Genomic DNA, 23,430 nt, shown 5'->3' on the forward strand with positions numbered 1-23,430 from the left:
CTGCCACTCACCTCCAAGCTCCTTGAACGCTTAGTCTACGATCGCCTAAGCTCCCACCTTACAGACAATAACCTCCTTGACCCTCTACAGTCCGGCTTCCGTCCCCTACACTCCACTGAAACTGCCCTCCTCAAAATCACTAACGACCTACTCAACGCCAAAGCCAAGGGCGACTACTCTGTCCTCCTTCTCCTGGACCTCTCTGCGGCCTTCGACACAGTTGACCACCCCCTCCTCCTTAATAAACTACTCTCCCTTGGCATCGGAGATACTGCTCTCTCTTGGTTCTCATCCTACCTATCCCGACGCTCCTTCAGTGTCACCTACAATGGTGCCACCTCCCCCTCCCTCCCCCTCTCTGTTGGGGTCCCCCAAGGCTCTGTCCTTGGACCCCTTCTCTTCTCCATCTACACCTCCTCCCTGGGCAAACTCATACAATCTCACGGCTTCAACTATCACCTCTATGCTGACGACACCCAAATCTACCTCTCCACCCCTCACCTCACCCCCACTATCTCCGCCCGCATCACTCACCTCCTAAATGACATCTCAGACTGGATGTCGCTACACTTCCTCAAGCTCAACCTCTCCAAAACCGAGCTTCTCGTCTTTCCCCCTGCCAACACCCCCCCCCCCATCCTATCCATCATCACCAACAACTCCACTATCACTTCCGCCCGCAAGCCAAAGTCCTTGGCGTCATTCTTGACGCGAACCTCTCCCTCCAACCGCATGTCAAATCACTCACAAACACATGCAGGCTCCATCTTCGCAACATTGCCAAGATACGCTCCTTCCTCACCCCAGACACCACCAAACTTCTAGTACACTCCCTCATCATCTCACGCCTTGACTACTGCAACTCCCTCCTCACTGGCCTACCCAAGTGCAGGCTCTCCCCGCTCCAGACCATCCTGAACTCAGCTGCCAGACTCATCCACCTCACCACCCGCTCCACCTCTGCCACCCCCCTCTGCCTCTCCCTCCACTGGCTCCCGATTGCCCAACGCATCAAATTTAAACTCCTAACCCTGACCTACAAAGCCGTTCACAACACTGCCCCTGACTACCTCACCAACCTTATCACCAAGTACCACCCTACCCGTACCCTTCGCTCCTCACAGGACCTCCTTCTATCCTGCTCCCTGGTCTCCTCCTCCCATGCACGACTGCAGGACTTCTCCAGGTCCTCCCCCATCCTCTGGAACTCACTGCCCCAATCCATCAGACTGTCGCCTTCCCTATTCACATTCAGGCGCTCCCTCAAAACCCATCTCTTCAGGGAAGCCTACCCCACCCTCACCTAACGGCCATCCTCCCTCATTCCTCCCACCACTTCATCCCCCTCAGCCACTTCCTACTGTACCTTTTACCCCCTCCCTCCTAGATTGTAAGCTCGTAAGAGTAGGGCCCTCTTACCCCTCGTACATTGTTTGTTGTTGTACTGTGCCATGTTTTGGCCCCCCTATTGTACAGCGCTGAGCAAACCCTTTGGCGCTATATAAACCCGTAGTAATAATAATAATAATAATACTAAATGAATACAAAGCCTGCTCGGATTGGCTGAGTCAGAGAGGTGGGCTGATGTCACAACCTCAGCCAATCTGAACAGGTTTTGTATTCATTAGAAAACAGCACTCGCTGTGATTGGCCCAGCGTATACTGTATGTAGCCTCAGCTATAGTATATACACACATCCAGCGGTCTGATTACCGTAGGGACGTACCGGTACGTTTTGAAACAGCTTGGCTCAGTATACTGTATATACCACAGTGGTATATACTCAGTATACTATATATACACCACACATCCAGCGGGCTGTCAGATTAATCTGTCATAGGGACATTTGTTTTGAGCCAGCTTGGTTCAGCGCGGTATACTGTATGTACATTACTGCACATCCAGCGGGCTTTATGTATACTGTATGTAGCCGAAGCTACCGTATTACCGCACATCCAGCGGGCTGTATATATACTGTATACTGTATGTAGCCGAAGCTACCGTATTACTGCACATCCAGCGGTAACCATCTGATTTGGAATTTGATCCATATGATGAGTGTCTTACAAATGTATCACAAGATGTCATTCATGAACTTATGATGTCAGAGGATGAACATGAGGATTTTGAAGGATTTTAAGTACCGGTAAGTCATAACCATTATCAATTAAAAAATCTGAGGTTTTTAAATGGTGTTGCCTCTTAAGGGGGGTAGTCTTATATGGCGAGTATAGCCCAAAACCTATGTTTTAACTGGAAAATTAGAGGGTCGTCTTATGCACCCAGTCGCCTTATACGCCGGAAAATACGGTATGTATATGTATATGTATGTATATATATATATATATATATATATATATATATATACATACATACACATACATACATACATACACACACACACACACACACACATATACACACACACACAAAATATTCTATTTTTATTATTAATAAGAATATTAATAAATGCACAGCTTTTTTTTTTCCAGTAAAATAAAAAAAATGTGAATTTATCTTTTTTTTTTTTTTTTATTTAACACTGCAGTCTGTAAAGCATTGTACCCACGATCAGCAGATTGCAGGTGCAATGCCAGGCTCCTGCAGACTCTCAGTTAGCTGTGTGCCTGTATATGGGAAGGCAGTTGTTGAATTGCAGGAAGAATCAATGAGCTGCGGAAGCGCTCACCAGTTTATAGAGAACTACAGGCCGTTGGCCACGGCGGCTGATGGTACTTTTAGTTCATTCATTTACAGAACTCTGTGAATGAATGACAGAGCCATGTGGGCAGAGCACCACATGGCCACACTTTTAAAATTGTGACAGCAGGTGTGGGAAGAAGATCCCCGGTGGGGCTTTGGAAGGACAGGAGGCAGGAGCGAGAACATGTTACATGTTCCAACCTAAATACTGGTGGAACGTGTAACATGTCCCAAAGGTGAACTTATCCTTTAATAATGCACATCCCTAATCATACAGAACTAAACACATTCACATATCTCTAACTTCCTCCCCACATTTACAGGAAACACTACAACAGACACATGTAGGCTGGACAGAGTGAGACTACAAAGAATGTAGTCATTGTCATGAAGCTGCAAGTCCTACCTAGAAGCACTGCAAAAGCCCTGCTAAAATGGCTGCAAAGCGTGCTGGCAAATGCGTATATGCAACTTGGGGGGAGGTTCTGAACCCTCTACATGTACATTTTCTACCAGCCAATTTGAGTTCACTTGAAGATTTACACTTCGGTTACCTGAAGTTTAAAAATAAAATTAGCATTTTCTCTGTAATTCCTGAGGATTTCAGTGCCAATTCTTGTTAGGAATGGCCAAGACTGCAGTGAGCTAAGACAGAGGGTGGAGCTTGAAATAGTGAACACCTTGGCAAGCTCACATTCATAGGTATTCAGAAATGAGGGATACTGGCAACCATACAGCTTTACCCTATGGGCAGCCAGGTGCAGAAGGTGAATGTCCATATAAAACCAAGAGACCCTTATCAGGCTGCCTATGCACCAAATTTCTATCCTTGGAATGTACAGTTGTTACCAGTTATTGTGGAAGTGCATAAGATGTGCAATTGTGCTCAAAAGTTTACATACCCTGGCAGAAATTGTGAAATTTTGGCATTGATATTGAAAATATGACTGATCATGCCAAAAAATGCTCTTTTATTGAAGGATGAAGATCATACGAAGCCATTTATTATCAAATAGTTGCTTGGCTCCTTTTTAAAGCATAATGATAACAGAAATCACCCAAATGGCCCTGATCAAAAGTTTATATCTTTTTATGTCCTTTTCCATCTTTATAACGCTCCATTACCTTGTTACGCAGGACTTTTGACAGTTCTTTTCTGATGCCCATGGCTCAGTATCTAGCCTAGTCAGTGCTTCCACGTAAGAGCTAACAGACTCAATGACTATTTATACACTGACACGAATTGCAATTTAAAAAGCCACAGATGTGGGACATTAACCTCTAATTGGCATTGTAACCCATGTGTATCATCTTGTGTGTCTGTACCAAGGCCAAACATTCCAGGGGATGGAAACTTTTGATCAGGGCCATTTGGGTGATTTCTGTTATCATTATGATTTAAAAAGGAGCCAAACAACTGTTTGATAATAAATGGCTTCATATGATCATCATCCTTCAATAAAAGAGCATCTTTTGGCATGATCAGTCATATTTTCAATATCAATGCCAAAATGTCACAATTTCTGCCAGGGTATGTAAACTTTTGAGCAAAACTGCACATTTTATGCACTTGCACAATAACCGGTAACAATTAAAGTCTAATTTTCCTTAGGAATACACTTCTGCTCTAACCCTTTGCTTTTCCCCATATCTTCCTTTGCAGTATCTCCCATCACCTATAGCACGGTTGAGTCACATATACAGAATATATCCCATCACAGCGGACCCAGTAGCATGCAAGTGAGAGTGCGTGAAGTCGTACTCACCATTCAGGGCCGTGGGAAAGTGAGGCATGGTGTTCTGCAGCATGTCTTGTTAACTCCGGGCCATCTGCAAACACAACACACAAACACAGGCTTGTTAATAATGCAGCTGCCTGTATTCCAGAGCATGGGTCCTGCTGAGCACAGAAAGGCTGCTTCCTAATGACGGATTCTCTCCCTAGAGGAAGACAATAAGAGGGTTACCGGTGCCCGCTGTACACATTCACTATGTCTATGGAGGGGGGCTGGGAGAGGTCACACCACACTGCACGGCAGACGCCAAAGGACCACTGAAACTTGTCTGCCCCGATTTACTGATCCCCTGCTAAGAAATGATTGATCAGAACCATCAAAGTGCACTAGGACTGTAATTCCAAGATACTAATCTACATTAGGTAAAAATTCATACAAAAAGAAAGAGGAAACATCACTTTCTGTGAAATTAAATACTCTTACATGTCAGATGACAGTTGGCCACTTGCTGCGAGTTGCACATATAAAGAACAGAATCTCAAACTACTAACACATTTTTTCATTCAAAATTGAACATCGGGGAAAATACCTTCATACACTAGCTAGAGCTCATCAACCCAATTAATTGGCCACCATTTCTAAATAGTCCAGTAAACAAATTACTGAGCTTCAACTGGGTCTTGTATGTACACAGTCAGTCATCTCAAACATTCAAGATCAACATGAAATATTGGAGACATTGAAGGAAGCGCTCACAGGGTTCTCCCCCTGTCTCTATGCAAGAGGCAAGTATTGTTAGGATTCCAAAACGGGGCAAAGATGCTAGATACCCTGAATCGTACAGACCCATTTTGCTCCTCACTGCAGACGTAAAAATCTTGGCCCGAGCATTAGCTAACAGGTTCTCAAAATACATAATGAAACTGATTCATGGGGACCACACTGGATTTATCCCAGCTAGATCTGCCTCTATTAACCTACCTCTACCTCAACCTGTAGTTACCTACTGGTAACCTGGAGAGAGCAGTGCCATCTTTAGACGCCGCTAAAGCCTTCGATAGTGTGGCATGGATGTACCTTTGGGAGGCCCTTTGGTATAGGACCTACCTTTATTAACTGGTTCAGTTACCATACTCTTCCCCCTAAGCACAAATACAGACAAATGGGGTACTGTCTGAGCCATTTAATCTATATAATGGGGCACACAACCAGGATGTCCACTCTTCCTCTGTTGCTGCTTGCACTAGCAGTGAAGCCCCTAGTGGTGGCTGTCAGACAAGCTACCAACATTACTGGTTTCAAGAGGGGTACCGGGGAACACAAAATCAGTTTATATCCAGATGACACTCTGCTTTACTTGGGAGACACCCAACAGTCCCTAGTCTTCTTGATGGATCAGATTTCCTCTTTTGGCAACTCTTCTGGATTCAGAATAAACTGGAACAAGTCCATTCTCTCACCTCACTGGCCTACCTCATCGCAGGATATCCGTCTTCAGTCTATCATGAATGCTGCTGCCAGACTCATCCACCTTACTAACCGTTCCATATCTGCCATCCCTCTCTGCCAATTCCTCCACTGGCTTCCCATTGCCAAACGGATAAAATTCAAATCATTAACAAAAATATATAAAGCCATTTATAACTCTGCCCCAAAATACATCTTGTCTCCAAATATCACCCAAACCGTACTCTCCGCTCCTCGCACGACCACCTGCTCTCTAGCTCCCATGTCTCCTCCTCCCATGGTCGTCTCCAGGACATCTCCAGAGCTTCCCCCATCCTCTGGAATGTTGCTGTATTGTCTCCCATTATATTGTAAAGCGCTGATCAAACTGTTGGCGCTATATAACTTTTGTATAATAATAATTCTGTTACCCCTGGATCCACTAATGAGAAACCTGCCCCCCACTGCCTCTAAGATTAGAGTAGTTGGAGCCTTTAAATATCTGGGAGTGGTTGTTTACCCAACGGTATCTAACTACGTGGAATTAAATCTATCCCTGCTCTTGGCAAGACTTAAGCAGAAGCTTAAGAGTTGGTACAAGCTTCCTCTGACAGCGTTTGGCCGCTTCAACTGTGTTAAAATGATTTGGGCTCCCCAATTACTGTACATCCCCCACAATTCCCCAGTCTGGCTGCCACAGCGTTAGTATAAAAAAGTCCTACTTTAGGGAGCTTATCTGGAAAAAGAAGCCCGCTCGAATTATATTATAAAAAAGATCTGATAAAAAAAAAAAAGAAGATAGACATTGAATGATATTTTACACCCATGTGTGGCACCTTAAAGTATAACTCCAGACAAAACTTTTTCTCTAGCTTTGGAAAGGGTAGGAAAGGGTTAGAACTTCTGACATGTGTATATTGCTGTCTGTGTACCAGTTAAAGAATTCCAACATTTCTATTTACTCTGGAGATCATCATTAAAGTAGAACTATAAGCAAAACATTTTTTTAATTATGGATAGAGCAAGGGAGGGTTATAACCCTTGTTGGATTTTTTTTTCACGATCTGTGTCCCATTGCAAAGATTTCCCTTTTATTTCGTGTCCCAATGCCAAACAGGAAGTGAAAGGAAGTCACTGAAAATTAAGGGAATTCCTTTGGGACCTCCAGATCACCAGAACAAATGTCCCCATTCGAAAATTTCCCCCGTTTATTACTTTTCTGGATACAACTCAAAATATGGGATTTTTCTTTTACTTTCACTGATAATGGTAAACAGGACAAGCAGAGAGGATGAATCACCTTTAACTCTCTCAATCAATAAACTATTTGTAATCCTTATGCTGCCAGCATTAGTAAATAGATAGGAAAGTGTATCATATTTACTTGTTTTAAACTTTTTTTTTTCATTTCTTCAGATACTCCCCATTAAGGATTGGCACCTTTGGGGAGCGGGGGGGGGGGGGAGTGGGTAACCAAATTTGACAGGTCCTAGGCGATCGGAAGTGGAAGTTGTCCTTCCTCCCCGTAGTCTTCTGGGACACATGAAAGGTCCCAGATGACTACGGGGCCATTCACAAAGTGCAGCGCTTCTCGCGCATGAGCAGTAAGCACCCGGCTGTAAAGCCGCAAGCTGTCACAGCCGGGTGCCCACACTAAAGATGCCGGCGCCAGGGAGAGAAGATAGCCGGTGAAACCAGTAGTGGTGAGGACACCACTGGACCGAGGGACAGATAAGCGGCTGTATTTTAAGTCAGCAGCTACAGTCTTTGTAGCTGCTGACTTTTTTTTTTTCAAGCTGGAACTCTGCTTTAAGTCTATACCTGAGCTAAGGGCAGATGGATTCCAGGAAGTAAATGATAAATTAATCATCTGCCCTTACTCAAGATGGCTACTGCCAGAAATGCCGGGGGGGGGGAGGGGGGTTTAAAAATATTTTCTCAGAAAAATAAAGCATGGAGACATGGATGGATGGGGAAGTTTGCACTGAATATTAAAAATGAATGAAATAGCATTTTTGGTTTGTGGTGCTCAGGTGCAGTGCAGTTCCCTTTTAGCTGGGATACAGACAGCAATAAAAACTGACAGGTGTTCTAATCCTCTTCTACTTCCAAAAGGTTTTGCTTTTAGTTATACTTTAAGAGAGAGTGGAAGGCAATCTAAAAATGTACAGCTGTCACAGGGACAGGATGAAAGGGGAAATCTTCTAATGGGGACACTTGTTTATAGTGACAGCTGTCAGAAGTAGGATTTCCACTTTCATACTGTTGTGTCTCTAGGGGCAGAAGTGCAGGGACATCTCCACTGTGAGTCAAAGAAATCTGAGGTTCTAATCTCGCTTACACTACTGAAATCTAAATCAAAACCGCAGCAGGACGACATCCCAAAACAATAGGCAGCATCCACAAAAGCACAGTGCAAAGGCACAAACAAAATCCAACACTGCTTTTGAATGCTCAACAAACACTACACAGTTGATTTTTTAGGTACATTGCAGGAAATGCAGCAAAGAAGCCCTAAATGCTGTTCAGCTGTGTGTTACTGATCTCAAACTAAAGAATCCACATCTTGCTGGGCTAACCTTCTGAGATCTGTGGCCACCATAAGTGTCAGAATTCCCCAGAACTCCATGTGGCTGACATGGTGTTTGATACATAACAAGGCTAAGTCCCTGATCCTGCTGAGAAGTAATTACACACTGCTACCAATAATGTCCATTCAAAGTGTGATAAAACGTAACGATCAATGTGTGGTTCAACAAATTGATCGGACTGAACATCGGACACACAGACCTCAGTCAAAATCTTCATACTCCTTTCTTGCACACACCACCCTGCCATACACTCCACAATCTTCTCCTGCACATACCGCTTGTTGCCATGCCTGCCCTACACGCTCTCCTGCACATACCGCTTGTTGTCATGCCTGCCCTCCACACTCTCCTGCACATACTGTCCACTGTCATACCCTCTGTACTCCTCTCCTGCACATACTGTCCACTGTCATACCCTCTGTACTCCTCTCCTGCACATACTGTCCACTGTCATACCCTCTGTACTCCTCTCCTACACATACTGTCCACTGTCATACCCTCTGTACTCCTCTCCTACACATACTGCCCGCTGTCATACCCTCTGTACTCCTATCCTACACATACTGCCCGCTGTCATACCCTCTGTACTCCTCTCCTACACATACTGCCCACAGTCATACCCTCTGTACTCCTCTCCTGTCAATACTGTCCGCTGTCATACTCTCTGTACCCCTCTTCTACACATACTGCCCGCTGTCATACCCTCTGTACTCCTCTTCTACACATACTGTCCACAGTCATACCCTCTGTACTCCTCTCCTACACATACTGCCCCCTGTCATACCCTCTGTACTCCTCTCCTACACATACTGCCCCCTGTCATACCCTCTGTACTCCTCTCCTGCACATACTGTCCACAGTCATACCCTCTGTACTCCTCTCCTGTCAATACTGTCCGCTGTCATACTCTCTGTACTCCTCTTCTACACATACTGCCCGCTGTCATACCCTCTGTACTCCTCTTCTACACATACTGTCCACAGTCATACCCTCTGTACTCCTCTCCTACACATACTGCCCCCTGTCATACCCTCTGTACTCCTCTCCTACACATACTGCCCCCTGTCATACCCTCTGTACTCCTCTCCTGCACATACTGTCCACAGTCATACCCTCTGTACTCCTCTCCTGTCAATACTGTCCGCTGTCATACTCTCTGTACTCCTCTTCTACACATACTGCCCGCTGTCATACCCTCTGTACTCCTCTTCTACACATACTGTCCACAGTCATACCCTCTGTACTCCTCTCCTACACATACTGCCCCCTGTCATACCCTCTGTACTCCTCTCCTACACATACTGCCCCCTGTTATACCCTCTGTACTCCTCTCCTGCACATACTGTCCACAGTCATACCCTCTGTACTCCTCTCCTGTCAATACTGTCCGCTGTCATACTCTCTGTACTCCTCTTCTACACATACTGCCCGCTGTCATACCCTCTGTACTCCTCTCCTACACATACTGCCCCCTGTCATACCCTCTGTACTCCTCTTCTACACATACTGTCCACAGTCATACCCTGTGTACACACACACACTCTAGATAGCAGATTATTTGCACTCAGCATCCCATGGGAGCAATTCTCTGTGACGGGAGACAAGATGAAGCATGCCTAAAGACACCACAGGAGTTAATTACAAAAATGCAGGTGTTACACTTATTAGAGATACATCTAGAAAGCGACTAGCATTGCTCCCTCCAGATACACGAAATTCTGGTGTAGCACGTTTCAGAATGCACTTCGACACATGGAGCAGCTGACATTGAAACTTTACAAGAAGAGTTATCGACTCTGACCTCTTCAACCATTGTGGAGACTCCAAATCAAGTGCCAAAGTTTTGTAATTCTGTCCTGTGATTTACATAGTCCTGGCAGAGTAGTGCAGGGTTGCAGACCCCACGTTTCCCTACTACAGTTAGACAATATGTCTTTGTCAGCTTTCTCTCCACAGCCTATGATTGGACAAGTGAAGAAACAGCAGAATTCTGATGAGACAACTCCCTATGCCTTCCTCCTGGCAGTGTGCTCCCCATCATAACTTGGGCATGCAGAACACCTCAATGACTCCTCATACTGCCCCCCTCTCTTATTCTGGATGCCGATAAGAGATTACCCAAAATGCCCTAAACCAATTCACATTCATGTACTAAAACTAGTTACAATAGAAAAACAGTCTCTGATGTTGTAATGACTATATGCTAGCTTTATGCTTAAAGCTGAAATTTAGTTCTTTATTTTGCATGCTTCAGCTTGGTCCAAATAAAGCGGATCTCAAGGTTTACGGTCACTTTAACTAGTTCATTTGGGCCAAGCTGGCCCAAACAAACCATTTCCTACACTAACAGTTTTGTCTGCTGGGCTTACCTTATGAACTGTATACAAGTGGTCTCCAAATTGTGGCCCAGGTGCTGGATGTGGTCCTTTGCTTGCCTTTTAATGGCACTTGGAGCAGCATTCCTCCAAATGACACCAATGATGGGACACCATTCCTCCCATTGACACCATCAATGGGGCATTATTTCTCCTACTGATACCAACAATGGGGCACTATTCCTCCCACCGATACCAATGATGGAACACCATTCCTTCCACTGACACTATCAAGGCCACTATTTTTCCTACTAATACCAACAATGGGGCACTATTCCTCCACCTGACACCAATGATGGGACACCATTCCTTCCATTGACATCATCGATGGGGCGACTAGTCACACCACTGGTATCAACAATGGAGTACTATTCCTCTGATTAAAACTAATGATGGGGCATTATTTACTCCACCCACTGACCACTGGAGCAGCGCTGGCTCAGGTCATCAACTACACTTATGTCTACAAATCTGGGCATGCAGTATCCCACATCTTTTACACATATACTGGCACCTCTTGAATCTCAAAACCAGCACCCTTATTTCTGAGTTCCAGTGGGCAGTACTGCACATCTCGGGCTTGGAACGGCACTAAAACGCTTCCGAGATTCCATAGGAATTGGCCAAGTATGGCACATGCATACTTTCATTAGTCCAAGAAGATGATCCAGGGATGTGCAATTTATATCACCCATGTCGACATATAGTTCTGGGCAGTTTTTTTTTTGCCCAGACTTTTGACATAGTCCGGCCATCAGAGCCAGGAAAGAATGTCTGTAATGCAGTGTGATATGCACTGCATTACATTCAATGGAGCACAGGGGAGACATGCAGTAGTTTTTTCAATTGTAAAAAAATGTCAAAGTTACACCCAAGCACATAAACCACCCCCCCCCCCCCCCCGAAAAAAAAAAATGTTGAGCCCACCCCTATATATACACACACAAATGTAAACGCACACGTCGGGTGCCTATGAGTGAAAACGTCAATTGCGATACACGTTACATATCGCCATGCACGCCAGAATTAGAGCAATAATTCTAGCACCAGACCTCCCAGGTATCGCTAAACTGATGACCTATAGGGGGCTTTCAAAGCGGTGCCTATAGAAAATATAGGGTACTAAAGTTTTTACAAGCGCATGCAAATTTAAGGTTTGACATGTTGGGTATCTGTTTATGTAGTGCAACCTTATCTTTCATATTTTAACAAAAAATTGGGTAATATATTGCCTTTTTGTTCTCTAAAACTAACTTTAGTGTGTTTTTAATTGAAATTTTTTCTAGACCTTTGCTGTAATGTTGTGTGACAAAAGATTTGAACTACCAATATTTTATTCACTAGGGTGTCTGCTTTGAGAAATTATCAAAATGTTTTCTGGGGTTTATGTAATCTTCAGGCCTAAATTAATTTTGTAACTGTGTACAAAAAAAGCAAAAAAAAGCACTTACAGCAAAAGTGTGAAAGGATAAGGCTAGGTTCAAACCTATGCAGTTTACGTTTGATCTGTTTCTGCAGTGCTTTTTGCGGTGCATTTTCCCTTTTTGCACATTCATTTTTGACGTTTTTTGCGGTTTTATTTTTTCTTTCCAACTTGTTGCTGGGCAGAGTAAAACGCAAAATGTATCAAAAACACACTACATGCATTTCTACAGCATCTCCATTGAAGTCTATTGAACCAAAAACGCAATGTTTTGTGTTTACAAAAGTCCAATCCTTTCCAAAAATAGTACCAGGTGAAAATGCGGAGATGTGAACGTGTCTCATTATGTTAAATAGGCTGTAGTGCGTTTCTGCAAAATGCTTAGGTGTGAACCTAGACTAAGTTCACCTTTGGGAACATGTTACATGTTTTTTAGGCTATCCGAGCCCTCTGTGTGACAGCAGTACAGGGAGAAGTTCCCCATACCAGCTGTCACTTTTTGAAAAGAACGTAGCTGTGCAGGACGCTGCCCCTATGGCCACATCATCCATTCACAGAGTCCCATGAATGGATCAACTATAAGTACGGACATCCTTTGCAGCTGTCGGCTTGTAGTTCTTAATGAACTACCACGGCACTGTTGAGCACTGTGGTAGTTCATCAATTCTTCCTGTCAGTGTGAAACTGCCTTCCCGTATGATGTACTGGCAGACAGATTACACTGGCAGTCTGCAGGAGTCCTGCATTGAACCAGTGATCTGCTGATCGTTGGTGCAATGCTTTCCAGGTCCCTTAAAAAAAAAAAAAAAAAAACTACATGCACATTTTTTACCGGCAAAAAAAGTGCATATATTTAATTAATTTTAAAGGTGATCGTATCCTTTAACGGAGTGGACAACGGAGCTTGATTTGGCTGCTCAGCATACGCTTGTACTGAGCACCCAAGTATTTGTGTCTGAAGGTAACATGATTGAATTTTTTTTTGCCCCCCACTCACTGGGACCGATGCCTCATTTACTCGCTTAGTAGATGCGCTTCTGCTAGGCGTTAAGGGAGCCCGACACTCTCCTTTCCTGCCGAGCACCCAACCGGGGCTCATCGCACAGCAAGGTCTCTCCCCTCCCTGCCTGTCCCCGGGCGCTGTACTAAAAACAGACAGGGAGGGGAGGAGGAGATAAATAAACAGCGCAATTGTAAAAACAATAAAAAGTTTGAGTCACCATAAAGCCCCTTTCGTTTACAAAAGCCCCAGTCATTTCTAAAAGCACCTCATATTTAAATAGGGCTTTGATTAAAATTATTATTATTTTTTTTTTTTTAATTATCGCGACAAGTAGATTGGGACCATAATTTAGTCCCTTGGACGAGTAATTTTTTTTTAAAGATTTCCACAACCCTCAGATCACTGTATATTTAGATAAATTAACAACTGTAAATGATCTAATAGAAAGATCATACAAAATACAGATTTTTTTATATGTTGAAGCATCATTAATATTACTTGACACACACACCCACTTAATATTGCATAGGTCTCCCTTCTGCTGCCAAAATAGCCTCGACTCATCAAAGCATGGACTCCGCCAGACAAGGCATCACATTGCCTTTTTCCCATACTGCATCCTGGTGCCTTTCCCAGGTAAACAACACACATGCACCCTACCATCCACATGATTTAAAAGAAAACGTGATTCATTCGATCGGGCCACCTTCTTCCATTGTTCCGTGGTCCAGTTCAGATGCTCACATGCCCATTGTACGTGTCTTTGGCTGTGGACACGAGTCAGCATGGACACCCTGACCGCTCTATGGCTGCACAGCTCCATATATAAACAAACTGTAAAGCACTGTGTGTTCTGACACTTTTCTATTAGAACATATATTAAAAGTTTTCAGCAATCTGAGCTGCAGTAGCTCTTCTATTGGATCGGACTACACGAGCCAGCCTTCGCCCCAGCATACATCAATTTGCCTTGGTCATCCATGACCCTGTCGCCGGTTTGCCAGATTTCCTTCTTTGGACCACTTTTGGTAAATCCTGACCACTGCAGACTGGGAACATCTCAAAAGAGCTGCAGTTTTAGAGTTGCTCTAACCCAGTCGTCTAGGTATTACAATCTGGCCCTTGTCAAAGTCCGTTAAATTCTTACACATGTCCATTTTTTTCTGCTTCCAACACATCAACTTCAGAGACAACAACATGTTCACTTGCTGGCTAATATATCCCACAACTTTCAGCCCTGGTTCACGCTGATGCGGAATTCGCAGAGTTTTCTGTGAGAATACCACAACACATCAGAATCGCACCCCATTCATATGAACTGCTGTGGGTATGTATGTTAGCAACACCCCGAAAGCGGTGCGATGTGCAGAATTCGATCGCATAGGTGTGAATACCCATGCAATCCGATTCTAGTGCGGACCAAAAAAAGGGCCCTGCACCTTTTTGGTGCAGTGCTATTAGAGCCATACATAATGTATGGCTCCAATCGCACCGCACACAAATCGCAAGTGATTTGCGCAGGAATGCGGTACGGTTCCTGTGTGAATCACATATACAGGTGAAACTCAAAAAATTTGAATATCCTGCAAAAGTTCATTTATTTCAGTAATGCAACTTAAAAGGTGAAACTAACATATGAGATAGACTCATTACATGCAAAGTAAGATAGTTCAAGCCGTGATTTGTCATAATTGTGATGATTATGGATTACAGCTCATGAAAACCCCAAATCCACAATCTCAGAAAATGAGAATATTGTGAAAAGGTGCAATATTCTCGGCTCAAAGTGTCCCACTCTAATCAGCTAATTAAGCCATAACACCTGCAAAGGGTTCCTGAGCCTTTAAATGGTCTCTCAGTCTGGTTCAGTAGGAATCACAATCATGGGAAAGACTGCTGACCTGACTGTTGTGCAGAAAACCATCACGGACACCCCCCATAAGGAGGGAAAGCCTCAAAAGGTAATTGCAAAAGAAGTTGGATGTTCCCAAAGTGCTGTATCAAAGCACATTAATAGAAAGTTATGTGGAAGGAAAGTGTGGAAGAAAAAGGTGCACAAGCAGCAGGGATGACCACAGCCTGGAAAGGATTGTCAGGAAAAGGCCATTCAAAAGTGTTGGGGACTTTCACAAGGAGTGGATTGAGGCTGGAGTCAGTGCATCAAGAGCTTCCACACACAGACGGATCCTGGACATGGGCTTCAAATGTCGTATTCCTCTTGTCAAGCTGCTCCTGAACAACACACATCAGAAGCGTCTTACCTGGGCTAAAGTAAAACAGACCTGGTCTGTTGCTCAGTGATCCAAAATCCTCTTTTCTGATGAGATCAACTTTTGCATCTCATTTGGAAACCAAGGACCCAGAGTATGGAGGAAGAATGGAGAGGCACACACTGCAAGATGCTTGAAGTCCAGTGTGAAGTTTCCACAGTCTGTGTTGATTTGGGGAGCCATGTCATCTGCTGGTGTTGGTCCACTGTGCTTCATTAAGTCCAGGGTCAACGTAGCCGTCTACCAGGAGATTTTGGAGCACTTCATGCTTCCTTCCGCAGATGAGCTTTATGGGGATGCTGACTTCATTTTCCAGCAGGACTTGGCACCTGGCCACACTGCCAAAAGCACCAAAACCTGGTTCAATGACCGTGGGATTACTGTGCTTGATTGGCCAGAGACATGAGACCGAACAATGCAGAAGAGCTGAAGGCCGCTATTGAAGCATCCTGGTCTTCCATAACACCTCAGCAGTGCCACAGGCTGATAGCTTCCATGCCACGCAGCATTGAGGCAGTAATTGCTGCAAAAGGGGCCCAAACCAAGTACTGAGTACATATGCATGCTTATACTTTTCAGAGGTCCGATATTGTTCTATGTACAATCCTTGTTTTATTATTAAACAGGATTTATTATATAGGATTTATATAGCGCCAACAGTTTGCTCAGCGCTTTATTGATTGCATTTAATATTCAAATTTTTTGAGATTGTGGATTTGGGGTTTTCATGAGCTGTAAGCCATAATCATCACGATTATGACAAATCCCGGCTTGAACTATCTTACTTTGCATGTAATGAGTCTCTCTCATATATTAGTTTCACCTTTTAAGTTGCATTACTGAAATAAATGAACTTTTGCACGATATTCAAATTTTTCAGTTTCACCTGTATACCGTACATATGTGAACCCAGGCTCAGAGAGCATTGTCACAAGATAATCAGTGTTATTCACTTCACCTGTCAGTGGTCATAAAGTTATGTCTAATCAGTGTACAAATAGCATATAGTAGGCATCAGTTAAGCATAATTAAAAACTTTTTTTTACATTTTGGATAGAGTGAAGAGGAAATAGAACACCTGTCAGATGTTTTATTGCCGTCTATGTCTTGGTTAGGGAGATTCACCCTCTCCATGGTCCTGTTTACCGATATCATTGAATATGAAAATAAAAGAAAATCCAAAATTATGTGTACTCAGGAAAGTAATAGAGGGAAAATCTTCTAATGGGGACGCTAGTTCTGGTGACCTGGGGGCACCAAGAGATTCCTTCACTTTGGAGGGATATCCTCTCATTTCCTGTTTTGGCTATGGGACAGGAAGTGATGGCAAATCTCCCAGGAAGGCAAATAAATAAATAACAGGGGTTATAACCCACCCTTACTCTATACAATATGTAAAAAAAAAAAAAAAAAAGGTTTTGCCTATAGTTTAACTTAAAAAAAAAAAAAAACAATCAAAAGACAAGATGGCTGGACAGAAAAATCTACTGCAAGTCTGGAAAGAAATGCATTATAGGAAAAAAAAAAAAAAAAGGATACTGTGTATTGCTATCTATAACCTGCCAGTTCATATACCATACATCAGAAGGCAAACAGGCATTAACGCAGATGCATTAAAACATGACCTGATAAAACATGCATTTTCTCATTTTACACAGCATGCTCGGTTTACCTTCCCTGACATATGTCTGACATGATACTTGAAGCAAGCACAGCGTTAATAATCAATAACACCCTGTATTGACAGCAGACAGAACACAATGCTATGGAATGCCTAGGACTGTATACAGAAATCAGCATGACAACAGCATTGAGGTACTAAAAATATAATAGAAATAGGTTCATGAAAAAAATGTGGCTACGTTCTTGAATAAAACCAAGCTGGAAGTCACACAACTAAGTTCCTTAGAGTCATTTATTTCCCCCGTTCAAAGGTAAACTGCACCCACAATTGATTTTTTTAGTCGCAGGTTGATCAATCACTCACATACTCTTGCATATGCTCTTTGAATGTATTTAACTGGCCCTTGGGGTACAATTTCTCCCAGTGACACCAACAATGGGGCACAATTCGTCCCACTGACCCCAATGATGGAGCACGATTTTCCCACTGACGCTAACAATGGGGCACTGTCTGTGTAAATTCGCCACCAAGCTTAGGGCTTGGTTTAATTCAGCAGACACTGGGGCATTTTCTGCCCCCCCCCCCCCCGGCTAAGTCTTAGCCATCTAAAGGCCCTTTGTTTAGAAAGTCTAGGGGGCCACACCATAGAGTGTCCAGAAGCGTGGTCCCCCAACCTGGATTTGCAGTGTAATTTACCTCCCCAGTGGTCATTGCTCTGGTCACTTCTGCTACGTCATCAAGCTGTCCCCACTGCAGCAGAGTCTCATTACAGCCAATTCCAGGGTAGGACCTTGCGCCCAATAAACAATCAAAACACGTACAAGGAATTGGGGACAAGTGTAAAGATCTGATCACCAATGTCTACGAACGTATGTGCAGTCAAAACATTTTCATGTTGTTATTCCTCTCTGAGTGATTTTATTAATTTTTTTCCCCCATATGTTTTCCATTGGGGAAATTTCCTTACATTCTCAGTCCAAGAACTGCAACAGGAAGTGAGAGGAATTCCCCCCCTCCCCCCTTAGTCTGGGGTCATGCTTTGCCAGTTTCCCAGCAGCTGCATTTGCATGGACAAAGCAGCCTATTCATTTGAATGCACCTTTTCCAAAATCACAACTGCAAAGTGCTATGCTGTTTCCAGCAGGGGAAGTCGCTCTGCGGTTTTCAGTTCGGGTCGGTCCTAATAAGAATGAATGGTACCACCGTGCCTTTGCTAACAGCAGCACGTTTCTGATGCAGGAAAGGATACGATTACACATAGTCCCGCATATAGTGTGAACCTAGTATTAGCCAGTTGTCACCAAAATTGAAGACTGGAAAATTTACGTTCAATTCTTCTTCTGGTGACAACTCAAAAATAGGACGTCCTATCACTATCTGACAAAGCGGCAATACCAGAGACAGGTAAATGACAGAGGAAATCTGCTCAGCAGGAGACACCAAAAAAAATAAAAATTATTTTCTGCTCAATACAAAAAACTAACTTGTAACAGTAATGCAACAAGGGCATCTTTCAGAAATAAGGGGACAAATGATATTAAGAGACTGTAGAAAAACTGTGTCCCTTCATTCATCCATCTGCACCAAAAAGAGACCTTTGAAAGGGATTGGTTGCTAGGAACGGCACTGGCCATTACCTCTCTAGACTGTATACACCAGAGGCCTTCTGTCCCCCAGCTGCCGGTCACATTCTTGCAGTGGGTGGGGAGCCGCGTTTGATGACATAATGGCACCAAAGGAAACAACAAAAGCATATAAAAGAGACATACGTCATAACACACCCCAGACTAATTGTTACGCTAGGCTGCCTGAAACCAGGAGATCTCCCACAGAGTCTAGAGTTACTGCTTTACAGCATTGGTTGGCTCTGACCCCATCCCATATCGCACAATGATGGGCAGCCGCTCTGACCAATAGTGGGACTAGGGAGAGGCCAAGACCAAGCACAACTTAAAAGACTCCCAAGTGAACCTGGTCCATTCAGGGTTCACATGATTTATAGAGTGCCCATGTCCCTAAAGACCAGAGTGCTCCAATATGCTCCCATACCCCATCCCCTCTACTATAAACACTTACCTTCTACATCTTTCTCCAAATGGCCCCAATCAGCAATTGCAACCCTACAAAAAGAAAAAAAATAAACCTGCTTACACAGGCCTAAGGACCTTAGGCTGGCCATACATGTAAAGATTTTTCTCGGCAAGTCCAACAGAAGTTTGCCAAGTTGGGTGCTGTCGGCATGGCCACCCGCGGTTCAAATTTTGGATGAATCGCATAAACTGCTGAAATTCAAGTCATGTATGACCAGTTTTATGCCCACCCCCTTTCTTCAATTAGACACACAATAGTGCCTTCCCATACCTCTCAACTTTTTTGCGGCATGGGAATGCGGGACACCTATAAGCAAAACGTTGCAGGCATGTGACAGATCCCCTGCCATGCCCCTTAAAGTAGAATTATACAAAAAAATTATTAGTTAAACCCTCATTAGCTCCTTTTTAAATCATAATGGTAACGGAAATCACCCAAATGGCCCTGATCAAAAGTTTCCATCCCCTGGAATGTTTGGCCTTTGTACAGACACACAAGGTGACACACACAGGTTAAAATGCCAATTAGAGGTTAATGTCCCATATCTGTGGCTTTTTAAATTGCAATTCGTGTCAGTGTATAAATAGTCAATGAGTTTGTTAGCTCTTACGTGGAAGCACTGACTAGGCTAGATACTGAGCCATGGGGATCAGAAAAGAACTGTCAAAAGTCCTGCGTAACAAGGTAATGGAACTTTATAAAGATGGAAAAGAACTTAAAAAGATGTCCAAAGCCTTGAATATGCCAATCAGTACTATTAAATCAGCTATTAAGAAGTGGAAAGTTCGGGGGATCTCTTGATACCAAGCCAAGGTCAGGTAGACCAAGAAAGATTGCAATCCGTGTGTGCCACCTTGTGTGTCTGTACCAAGGCCAAACATTCCAGGGGATGGAAACTTTTGATCAGGGCCATTTGGGTGATTTCTGTTATCATTATGATTTAAAAAGGAGCCATACAACTATTTGAAAATAAATGGCTTTATAAGATCGTCATCCTTCAATAAAAGGAGCATTTTTTGGCATGATCAGTCATATTTTCAATATCAATGCCAAAATTTCACAATTTCCGACAGGGTATGTAAACTTTTGATCATAACTGTATACCACACACACAATAAATATATATATATATATATATATATATATATATATATATATAAATAAATATGACCAAAATGAGGGACACATGGAGAAAAGAGGACAGAGGGACTTTGTTCAAAATCCGGGACAGTTGGGAGCTATGCCTTTACTGGTGACTGGTTGCTTAGGCAGCATTCACTGCATACTGCAAAAAAAAAGAAGGTGATGACCTGTTCTCTTCCTTACCCAGAAAAATGTAATTAGGAAATTTGTCACTAAGGAAATCTGGAAGCTCTCCTTTTTATGGGATCACTAACTTGCTAATTCAGCAATTAGTAGCTTGGGGATTGAGCATGAGCTGTGTTTTATGTTCATGACAAGCTGGACGATTGCTGTACACCACCATCTACGGCTTAGCTACAAATTGCTGAAGGAGAGCTTACAGGACACTCTGAACATGACAGCACCTCTAGGTGTCTATTTGTTCTCAACTGTAGTATAATAGGTGTCCGGTGATCACAGATCAAGTTAAAAGGTAATTTCTACAAACACACAGCAAACATTTCAGACAAGTAAAGTGATAAATCTGTGATGTACCTCAAAAATGCCATTTAAGGATGAATTCCAGGTATGGGATATTTTTTAATTTTTACATTGTTGGATAGTAATGGATACTCTTTGTACACACAGGCTATCAATAAGCAGATTGAAAAAATATTAGTGTTTCTCTTTGAGAACGCTAGATACACCTAGTTATCAGTAGACACCAAGGATGAGATTATGCAACTAGAACAGGGTGGTTCCAAAGAATAGGGTGGTTCCAAAACCGTCACATCTCCCGTCCTGCTCTTGGACAATCAACATCTGCCTTTCCATAGGGATTGCATTAAATGAGAAGCACAGCCAAAGCCTGTTTGTAAATCACAGGAGTGCAGGTTGTTCTGCACTCCTGTGACCCATTTTCAGCTGACAGCGGGCTAAAGCCCACTTTTAGGTGATATCCCAGATCCGGTCCAGGCTACGGAAAGTTTGCAACCATATGGTCGGGATCCATCCAGAAGAATGAACTGGCACCAGGCTCAGCCTATCAGCGAGTCATTTACAGCCTGAGCAAGTCCCTTTCACTGTCACCACAACAATCACCGCTCACTGCTCAAAGCGGCGAAGAGAACTGAACGATCAGCGGTGTCTGATCACTCAGTTCTCAGCCTTAGAGCCGGAGGGGACCAATGCAGCATCAAATTGATGCTGCATCCACCTAGGTAAGTATGACTTTAAAATAAAAAATAATCTCATAGTTCTCTTTTAATGCATCTCTGCTACCTTTTCTTTTTTTGCGGTCTTTTTAGCCTACATACTGAATCAGTTAACGTAGTCATTTGGCGTTCCCTGATGAGAATCCATTGGCCAAGAATCAACCTGATTCACTTCTAAGAGATCAGAAAATCAGACTGTTCACCCTTATGCCTAGTACACACGATGGAAAAAAAATGCATTCAGAGAGATCGTCCAATAATCTATTCATTAGTACACAGCTTTCAACTGATCACGACAGCAAAAATATCCGAAGGGACAAGCATGTAAATGTTCCTCAGAAGATAACAGAATGAACAATTTTCGTTTAATCAGTACAGTATTCGTCCGTAAAAAAATAAAATTAGTGGAAACGAAAGAACACATTACAATACAATACATTACAACACTTCCCGGAGTAACCTATTAGTTTTGGACATAAGACTTGCATCCAAAAAAAAAATTTTAAAAAAAAGGGGCGATCATTCGTCTGATATAATCATCATGTATACAAGGCTTTAATCACCTTCCTGCTAAGTGGCATGTGAATTATTATTATACAGGGTTTATATGGTGCCAACAGTTTGCTCAGCGCTTTACAATATAACAGGAGACAATACAGCAACAATACAGTTCAATACAAGAGGGTAAGGAGGGCCCTGATTCTTGGAGCTTACAATCTAGGAGGGAGGGGCTGGTGGTACAAAAAGTAGTAACTGTGGGGCATGGACTGGCAGGAAGAGTAGAAGATTCCAGTATTAGCTGAGGGCAGGATAGGCTTCCTTGAAGAGATAGGTTTTCAGAGATCGCCTAAAAGTGAGCAGAGTAGGCGATAGTCTGATAAATTGGGGTAGAGAGTTCCAGAGGATGGGGGAAGCTCTGGAGAAGTCCTGGGAGGAGGAAACAGGGGAGCTAGAGAGCAGGAGGTCGTGCGAGGAGCGGAGAGTACGGTTTGGGTGATATTTAGAGACAAGATTGGTGATGTAAGATTGACAAATGACCACTCCCACCTTTACAGAATAACTGCACTTTTGTTGAAAAAAATATCCCTGTGGGAAATCAGTGTAATTTGAAGGAATTTTAACAAACTTTGTTCCAGATTCCTACCCCTTTCTGTTCTGAAGAAATAGCAGTGTGTTGTCTGCAGAGTGACTCTGAATGGGAAGGACTTTTTCATTATTAATCAGCTGATGCATTTGCAGTGTTCTAATGAAGAAAATGCACTCTCACTTCCTGTTTTCACTCCGGCTCACAGGGCTAGAGGAGACGTATAGGCAGTGCACCCCCAAGCTGACCTCACTTCTGCCCTACACACACAGGGGTCCCAGAGCTTCCTACATCTCCTCCAGCCCTATGAGCACCGCAAGTGGATGCGATTTTGGACTGGACATGCAAGATATTTTGTGTACTTTGTGAGTTGTTATAACATTAATAAACTGTTTGCCCACTGGTTCACTTCTTAGATGGTGCTTCCCTGGCTTCCTATACTGGGACCACACAGCAGCAGTGGAGGAAACAGAATGCGATTTGGACGGGAATCGCACTGCACTGCTATTCACATTGCATGCGATTCTTTGCAGTGCGATTTGAGCCCATTCATTTTGTATTGCCTCAAATCGCACCACAAAGTTATCGGCGAGTACTTGACCGAAAGTACTGGTATTCGCTGATAAAAAAAAACAGTATCGGTGCAACCCTAGTCAACAGTATTGTGCAATACAATGGAATCTGATAAGCTCACAGTGCTGCCACTGTGGCATTGCTACTCTCCAATTCCTGGTGTGCATGAACTAGG

General features: G+C 43.3%; 1 protein-coding gene across 2 annotated transcripts in view; it reads right to left on the bottom strand.

Moving 5' to 3' along the window:
• ITSN2 (intersectin 2) overlaps positions 1-23,430 on the bottom strand; it is a 267,920-nt gene that overhangs the window by 205,517 nt on the left and 38,973 nt on the right. For both annotated transcript variants that reach the window (XM_089656116.1, XM_089656115.1), the window contains exon 2: positions 4,470-4,533. In XM_089656116.1, coding sequence (XP_089512242.1) covers positions 4,470-4,512 — 43 coding nt within the window. In that variant the 5' untranslated portion in view covers positions 4,513-4,533. The remainder of the gene's footprint in view (positions 1-4,469; positions 4,534-23,430) is intronic.

This window comes from Staurois parvus, unplaced genomic scaffold (genome assembly GCF_062004578.1).
Source record: "Staurois parvus isolate SC_StPar_1 unplaced genomic scaffold, SC_StPar_1.0 ptg000886l, whole genome shotgun sequence".
Lineage (NCBI taxonomy): Eukaryota > Metazoa > Chordata > Amphibia > Anura > Ranidae > Staurois > Staurois parvus.